The sequence below is a fragment of the Oncorhynchus tshawytscha genome, linkage group LG02 (assembly GCF_018296145.1).
Source record: "Oncorhynchus tshawytscha isolate Ot180627B linkage group LG02, Otsh_v2.0, whole genome shotgun sequence".
In the NCBI taxonomy this organism is placed as follows: domain Eukaryota; kingdom Metazoa; phylum Chordata; class Actinopteri; order Salmoniformes; family Salmonidae; genus Oncorhynchus; species Oncorhynchus tshawytscha.
The window spans coordinates 27,336,515-27,345,292 of record NC_056430.1 but is presented as its reverse complement, the minus strand read 5'-3'; the positions used below and the strand labels follow the sequence as shown (position 1 = coordinate 27,345,292).

General features: G+C 42.4%; 1 protein-coding gene across 1 annotated transcript; it reads left to right on the top strand.

Moving 5' to 3' along the window:
- Window positions 1-706: 706 nt before the first annotated feature.
- dhrs3b (dehydrogenase/reductase (SDR family) member 3b) lies at window positions 707-8,302 on the top strand. Its single transcript, XM_024379351.2, has 6 exons — window positions 707-1,427; window positions 6,235-6,378; window positions 6,740-6,859; window positions 7,271-7,509; window positions 7,603-7,728; window positions 7,822-8,302. The coding sequence occupies exons 1-6, from the start codon at window positions 1,233-1,235 to the stop codon at window positions 7,904-7,906; spliced, it is 909 nt and encodes a 302-aa protein (XP_024235119.1). The 5' UTR covers window positions 707-1,232; the 3' UTR covers window positions 7,907-8,302.
- Window positions 8,303-8,778: the final 476 nt, after the last annotated feature.

Here is an 8,778-nt window from a genome sequence, read left to right as displayed (position 1 = left end):
GTAACCTGTGTATCACCTTAAACTGAACAAGGTTGTGTCTGGCATTCACTGAACTGTGGTTTATATTCCGGAGAGCTTCTACCCAGTCCTACTCATCTGAGTATTCTGAACCAAGTTCCTGCTCCCAAGCCCTTTTAATAGTGTCTGTGGACGCCTCAATGTGGGCCTGTAGCACATCATAAAGTCTAGGATTGTTTGGCTTAATGTGGGATATGGGATATGTGTCCTTAAGAAATTCCTGATTTGGAGGTATCTGAAAGAATCTGCTGCTGGCATGTTAACTTATTTTGTTTCTTTGCTGCTTGCTCCTGCAGAATTTTGTGGTTCCTATTTTCCCTTCACTTTTTTCCACCAAATATTTTCGAATCCAGTCACTTGACACATCTACTCCCCGCCAGCTCTCAGTTTCAGAGATTGTGTGTGTGCACACAACCTGGATACTGTGACCAACGCCTTAAACCAGTTTGGGTGAATGTTGCCTCATCAAAGTGCCATCAAAGTAATCCAAGTAAATTATCAAAGCAGGTTATGCCACTTCTAAAGTGCATGAGAAACGTATCCAACTATTACTTATCACAGAGTGGGAGCAACTGAAATGTGTCTTCACAGCAGTGGTGGCCAACGTTTCTCGGGGGTGGGGAGCGAGACAACCATTCACAGCCGACACAGTCAATAAATATATTCCTCACCAGTCAACCAGTCAATCAGGATTAATGGTCTTTAAAAAACTCCCTTCAGATCGCAGGTCTTTCCAGCACTGCGAGAACGGGTAGTCAGAGCTCTATAAATTAAGCTGCCAGAGTCAGAGGCGGTAACGTCTAAAGGAAGGAACACAACACACTTGTTGTAGACGATTCCGTAGCGCATGCCTTTGGAGACACTCGCGCCTTCTTTAGGTTACTCGAGTTCAGTTTTGTTAAAAGTAACAAAGTACTACCGGTGTAAAGAGGTATTGAATCAAATAACATAGTTTTGCCAGTATTCTGAATAAACCGAGAAACATGCTTGAGCTCCGTATATTGACGAGCTTATCAATTGTAGGAAATTTTGACATCAAGTGCTGCAGTATCCTACTTTAGTCTGCTATTAGTTTTAACCCGATAATTACCTAAAAACCTAATATTGAACTCTGCTCTGCCAAGGACGTCACGATTGGAGGATATCGTTACTGAACTTGTGTTTCTGTGTTCGAAAGTTGTTCTGAGAATTTAGGTTACTGTACAAGAAGTAACATGGATTTTAAGTGTTTGGGCTGTATGGTGCTGTTCCCCATCCACATTCTATACTACATATTGAAAGCAAGCGTGTGCTTACTGCAACCAAGTAGACGGAGAACCCTGACCAAGGAGGTGGTGCTGATCACAGGCGGGGGGCGAGGTATTGGTCGTCACCTGGCTCAAGAGTTTGCCAAGCAGGGCGCTAAAAAGGTAAATTAAACAGATGCATGCGTTTAGTTTCTCAATTTTTTGTTTTTATTATGCAACTTGTTGCGCATTAAAAGTGAGTCGGTCTACTTAGCCTAGACAATAGGAGTACTCAAAATAGCCAGTATTAGCCCACACCTGTGCAGGTTTTCATATCTTTTGAATTAGTACTTGTTAATTATATGGTTATAACAATGACTGAGTTCAAACCCTGTACCAACCTGTACCTCTGAACACCTCCTGTGCTATACATAGTCTTATTTACACACATTTCTTGACAAAACTATTATTTTTTATTGATGTAGTACTGCCCCACCCCCATCCTCCTTTACCAAAATCTCCATATGTTTGCCTAGGTACATTGTGAGGGCAAAGACATCAGTTTGCCCATGTGTTACTATTGTTTCTTCCAATATGAATGCAGGGTGCCATGACTTTAGGAGTAAATGGGCCATTGAGATTGCAGGACAGGGTTCTCAGTTTTGGTACAAGTTGCACAACAGATTAGGTCAACCAGAGGGCATGTCTGCAGAAATCGATGGTCCCCCTCTGACCGTTTGACCGCTGCCATGATATAGTGAAGCACAGAATTATATTTGTTCATCCAAAGCTCCGGAATAGGAGTTATGGCTGAAAATGTATAGTGGATGAGATCAGGCATCATTCATGTCCAGAAGAAAGTTTTATTGGTTTATGACTGCCAGCAGAACTGATCAATTGATAACAACACCCTACTATGGATTTGGGATGAATGTGTGCTTCTTTTTTCTACTTGAAACTCTCTGAAGAAACATGTTTGAAAGCTAATCACATAATCCTCACAGAATAAGTGTTGTTGTTCATCTGGGACCAGCAAAGGAACACTTACCTATGCCAAGTGCCAACATAAAACATCACATTGCCAGAATTAAAACAGATTCAGATGTGTTTTTCAAGCAAACCAGAAAGGCAGAAATGACCTTACATTGAGTTCATTATTGAGGTGAAATGAAGCCTACAGAGGAAGGTGACATGTTTTAGCTGCCTCGCCCATCCTAAACATTCACCATCCAGCCAGGGGTCTTATAAATAGCCTGTCTCCACCCCCATCCCCCTCCCTAACAAGGAGCAGTCACTTAGGTTTGAAATACCTCAGTGACTACATTGACAGTCCCCGCCAAGCCTCTACTACTGGTCAGATTACCCACTATTCCTATTATAACTTCCTTCAAACATTACACAGCTGAGTGCATAGTGAGCCACCGTGGTGTTCTGTTTGCTCTCACGTGTAATGGACAGAGTCCAGTCTATTTTACACCTCTCGGACACAGATTGAAACATAATCATGTCACAAGGATTTCATATGAATACCACATCCCCCTTTTACAAATCAAAATCAAATCAAAAGATAGTTGCATGTTCGCCATGTAACTTAGACCAATAATGACTAGCTTTATGAATTGCCATGTTTCAAACGACAGAGTCGTAGTTGTTATTTAAGTAATAAGGCCCGAGGGGGTGTGGTATACAGCCAATATACCATGGCTAAGGGCGGGTCTTTATGCACGACCCAACACAGAGTGCCTGGATATTGGTCATATACCACAAACCCCAGAGGTGCCTTATTGTTATTATAAACTGGTTACCAACGTAATTAGAGCAGTAAAAATAAATGTTTTGTCAGCATTCATGCCTCAAACGTACCGGTTTATAATTGCTGTTCTTTTATGTGGCCTTTTCCTCATGTAAAATTGCAGCTTATTACTGTCTGAGCTAAAAAATAAATAAAAAAAACATTTTAAGTTAAAGTGCTTTGGCCTCGCTCATCATCCTTCCATCAACATCTTCTCATGGAAGAACCCGGAGGAAACCTGTGGCTTTTAAAAGCTATCATTTGCTTCTTCACAACAAAGGGGGGTCAGTTTTGAAACTCAATATTTTGATCATAATATTGTGAACATGTGGAAGAAGTACAATTTAGAAAACTAAGAGATAATGCAATCTTTCTCAGCCCTGGCTTCTCATCTGGAGAACTGGGAACATATGCCTCTACCCAGGTTGATTAGTTGAAGCACTATATAGTGTGTCTTTGTGTGTGTGCTTGTGTGTGTGTTTGTGCTTGTGTGTGTGCTGCGTGTGTGTGTGCAGGAAGCACGCTGCTCCCAGCTGGGTATTGCCCTGCAACTGACCCTGCTATCTCTGCACTAATTAGACAGCAGCAGGACAGGCGACTGCCTCCTGAACTCCCAAAGCCCTCTCTCCCTGTTTGCCCCTATCCTCTACAGCTGCTGTGAAGAGAAGGGTTCATGCCCATCCTTGAACCCAGGTTTTCCCTTGTGAAATATAATTGTGTTGTGGTGTAGGCATGTGGATGACCACACCGCCAGTTCATCATTGCACCCTGACACATCAGCCCTCTGTAATGGCGAAGACTTACTGTCCTTGAATAGACCATCAGTTTTACACAATTGGTGAATGTTGTTTCATCTTGTCAGATATGGCGCTTCAGAGTAATCACTGGTTTATCAGAGATTTAGAATTAGTTTTACCTCAACACGTAGGCATCCTAAACTGATAGCTCTAGATTTAACTGGCCATTGTTTGTGTTGGCACTGGCAGATAAGCATAATGAATTAAATAACAGGAAAACACAGTGTGAATACTGTTAGGATGAAATCCTATAAAAGGCTTTCAGTCATTTAACTAGACCCACTTGCCACTTGTCCATCTCTTCTGATTACTAAACTGGGCTGGCAAAGGAAGCAAACAAAGACCCATCCAGTGGAAAGACAACCATGTTGAAGTCTTGGAACTGATAGAAACTACATGTCATGCAGATTGTGATCCTCCCACTCAAATGAATGAAGGCCCCAAAGCAAACGTTTCACTTTAAAGTCTCATTCGCTTAGTGCTTCCATTATGTAAATCACAGACAGCTGATCAGATTGCCCTAGATGTGGTGTTGCAGTAAAACAAGACAGATAGCAGCAAAACCTTAGGCAACCTTTGGAAAGCTATGCATGTTTGAGAGGTTGAGATATACTATCCTCCTATTAATCCCTAAAGAAATATGTGCTTATAGCCCCTGGCTGTCACTGTGCTCTTCTCCATCAGGACAAGGATGTCACTGTGACCTGTACTTGTGTTTAAGTGATCTTCCCTATTAGAATTAGGATTGTTATAGTTACACAACATTGATATCATACTGTAAGGGTGGGTGAAAGACATGCAAGTTCTTGCACACACCCAGACACACACAAACACACACATACACACAGGATCACTTTCTTTCTGCTCAAATATTAACCTGGGTCACAGGCAACCAGCCAAGCCCTACATTGGCCCCCTCAGTACTTCACAGACTCACTGTTTTCAGACTCCCTGACCAGAAATGACTGGGCTCATGTGCCCAACAGGCTGTGTAATCTCTTTGAGAATGTGTGTTTGAGAGATGAGGGGGGCTCGACACCTTATTTCATTACCTTTCCCTGACCCCAAAGACTGACAGATCTAATTGCCCAATCGCTGCCCCCCACCTCCATCCTACCCCATGTTCTCTGCTCTAATGACTGAGCTTCATTTAGCCTCACCAGGCTGATGAAGAGACAGTTCATTCATACTGCAACTCCACCCGCTTTATCCCACTCTAAAACTATTTGTTGCACCTAAAAATGGCCTCTCTGTTCTATGAATTAAATGAACATTTCAACCAAACGATGTCTTCTCATCCTTTTGGACCAAATGCTGCAAACATGAAATGTCTATGCACTTATTGAGAGCATGAGTTGTTGGTATAGTTATTTGGTTTTGGCTACCCATTGTTAGCTTCTGAGCAAAGAGAGTAAAAACTCAAACGGACGACTAGTAAAAGCTCAAACCAAGGTTTACTCAACCCACTGGGTGCTTTAGCTGCAGACACAACATACAAGTCACACAAGCACATATTTACACCTTTTGACTAGGAGTCACCTCTTTGTATGTCTAAGATAAACATCCTTCTCTGTTGTTAGGCAGAAACTCAGTAGGTTCCTCTTACTGGTATTGTCATGGTCCTCCCTAAGTTTAGAACCACATAATCCTTGAAGTGTGTGTGTGTGTGTGTGTGTGTGTGTGTGTGTGTGTGTGTGTGTGTGTGTGTGTGTGTGTGTGTGTGTGTGTGTGTGTGTGTGTGTGTGTATGTGTGTGTGTGTGTGTGTGTGTGTGTGAGATAGGACAGTAGTTCCATTTCCATTAGATGGTCTTCGGGGCGGGCCCCTCTGGCCCCCCTCCCAGAGGTTTCATCTCTCTTCAACTGTTGACCGTATTTCGAGTTGAGTTCCACATCCTTCCTTGTCCTAGTTCCACAGCAACTGGCCTGCGTTATCAGGAACTGAGACTAGACTGTTGCTCTTTGCCTACTTCCTTAAGAATATTAATATCCATGTTTAATAACATGTTTAATAATTCATAATACATTTTCTGTCTCACTCAGTAACTTTGCATACACAAAGTCCCTGTTCACCCTTCATTGAGCCCCAACATATACATTTATTTTACATGTAAAGTAATCAATAAGTTCTAGTATGGCAACATGAATAAGTATATTTCAAGCCAGAATCCAACACCATTAAACTTATTTTAGTCACGTTTTTCTCAGGATTTGGACAACAATAAATATACAGATCGCTGATTGTTAAAAAGCTAAATATCACTATTCAAGCAGCTGAGTTACTTGTTCGCCTTCTATTCAGAGCATATTACATAGAGTATAACACAACTTCATTGTCAGTCATTTTCTAACCCTATTTTGTAACCCATGGCTAGTTTACCTTCAATATGTTTCCTTTCTTAGGTGATCCTGTGGGGCCGCACAGAGAAGTGTCTGAAAGAGACATGCGAAGAGATCTCCCAATCAGGAACAGAGTGCCACTACTTTCTGTGCGACGTCGCCAATCGGGAGGAGGTTTACAAGCAGGCCAAGGTGGTCAGAGAGAAGGTATGCTGTTTACAGTAGATCCATAGTAAATCCAATGAGCAATTTTTATCCACACAAATAAAAAAAAGTTGTTTTGAGCCAGTGAAACGCTCACAGGTCAAGGTTTCTATCACTGCTGTTTACTTCCCTCCACAGAACTGGCAGGGTTTCATAGCTCCTTAATTCCTCTTCACCATCTGACATATAGATTACACCTCAATTGCAATGTCTGGATAAGATAATAGTGTTGAATATGACTATCTGTCAGGTCTACTACATAACTTCATATGAAAAGAAAGTAGGTAGAAAGTGGATAACTTCCGTAGGGGAAATAGAAACGCAGTCTTTTTTTTGACGTTTGTTATGTTATTCTTTTCCCCAGGTGGGAGATGTTACGATCCTGGTGAATAACGCGGCAGTGGTCCATGGGAAAAGTCTGATGGACTGCGACGATGACGCTCTTTTGAAATCTCAACACATCAACACAATGGGGCAGTTCTGGGTAAGTGTTGTTGAGGTTTAGAGAGGTGTGGGTTTCCTTATAGATAGATCAATCTTATCATTCTCCACAAGTGCTTTTAGTGGCCAATAACCCTGCATGTTGACAGAGGTGGGCGCCCAGCAGGCATGTCAGTCTCAGCTTCATTTACATGAGTATAGTGGTATTTCCAAATGATAGGCTTACTGCTTCAGCCCCTAGGTAGAAAATCAGAAGGCCTATGGCACTCTGTTTGAATATAGATCAAACTGTCAGGTTGTGTGCAGACAGAAATGCAATCATCAGCTAAAAATAAATGTATACTCAATCTGTGGCTCCACTCGGGCCTGCTTCCCCTGTGTGTCTCTATTTCATGTCTTTAACGGCACATTTTCTTCCATATCCACCCTCCCTCCCCTTTTCTCCCCCATCCAGACTACAAAGGCCTTCCTGCCACGGATGCTGGAGCTCCAGCATGGCCACGTAGTCTGTATAAACTCCATCCTCTCCCAATCACCCATCCCCGGGGCCATAGATTACTGCACCTCTAAGGCCTCCTCCCTGGCCTTCATGGAGAGCCTGACTCTGGGCCTGCTGGACTGTCCCGGGGTGGGTTGCACCACCGTGCTCCCCTTCCACACCAACACTGAGATGTTCCAGGGTATGAGAGTCAGGTGAGCAACATGGTTCTTCACACCCTAGTTTAGATGAAACCATGTATTGCAGTTACTGCATACCTAATCTTGCTGGTTTTTCTGGTCCTGTAGGTTTCCAGCGCTCTTCCCTCCCCTCAAGCCAGAGACAGTTGCTGAAAGGACTGTGGATGCAGTCAGGACTAACACAGCCTACCTTTACATGCCCTGGACCATGCATGCTCTCGTTGTCCTCAAAAGGTAATGCCTCATGTCATTTTGACCAATTCAAAGTAAACACATGTTTTTCACTCATAGGTAACCCCCTATCTCTGTATTTTCTCCACACCCTAGCTTTATGCCACAGGCTGCACTTGAAGAGATCCACAAGTTTTCTGGAACCTATACCTGCATGAATACATTCAAAGGGAGGACATAAACACAAATGATCCTGAATGTCAATACATATCAGAGGAACCTCATTAACTCCAGAGGATGTTGAAGGGAAGTATACATGGGCTACAGGACATTGGGAAACAATGAAAGCCTTTAGAAAGTATGCAGCATAGTGCCATGGGGACTTCAGCATGTATCGTTGCTTCGGCAGGTAACTTTAGCTTACAAGCTGCTGGAACTTATCCTGGTCACATTCTTGATCTCCTGTGTGTAGTTGGACGGACTTAATACCATTCACACATTGAACATAAGCCATGCGAAACTTGCCTGGATCAACAGCCTTTTTTCCACAAGTCATTTTTTTTGATGATCCTTTCTTTAACCTACCAATAATGTGTCTTTGAATGGAATCACATTAATAAAATACTTTTTCAGAGAACCAAGGTGTCTCTTTGTGCATGTAGACTGGAAAATGTCTACTGAGTGGTCAACACAGCCGAGTTAACCGGATGATTCTCACATGGTAGAGAATGATAACACAGTTATGCAAACCATGAGATCTTTGACCATGCCAGGATGTGTTGTCAAAACAGCAAATGAGCAACATTCATTGAAAGGCAAGACAAATCCATGCACTGCTCACTTATACACTATAAAGAAGATTAGGGCCGGGATTAAATCCAAAACAACATTTAAAGGCAATTTCCAAGCCGACACATCTGTAGCGTTGACCATAAATGCGCTAACATTGCCTTTAAAAGTAGCGTTGACCATAAATGCGCTAACATTGCCTTTAAAAGTAGCGTTGACCATAAATGCGCTAACATTGCCTTTAAAAGTAGCGTTGACCATAAATGCGCTAACATTGCCTTTAAAAGTAGCGTTGACCATAAATGCGCTAACATTGCCTTTAAA

Coding starts and splice junctions, on each gene's coding strand:
- dhrs3b (XM_024379351.2), top strand. CDS start 1,233: ATGGATTTTAAGTGTTTGGGCTGTATGGTGCTGTTCCCCATCCACATT. Junction 6,379..6,739: donor CCAAGGTGGTCAGAGAGAAG/GTATGCTGTTTA, acceptor TCTTTTCCCCAG/GTGGGAGATGTTACGATCCT. Junction 7,729..7,821: donor GCTCTCGTTGTCCTCAAAAG/GTAATGCCTCAT, acceptor TCCACACCCTAG/CTTTATGCCACAGGCTGCAC.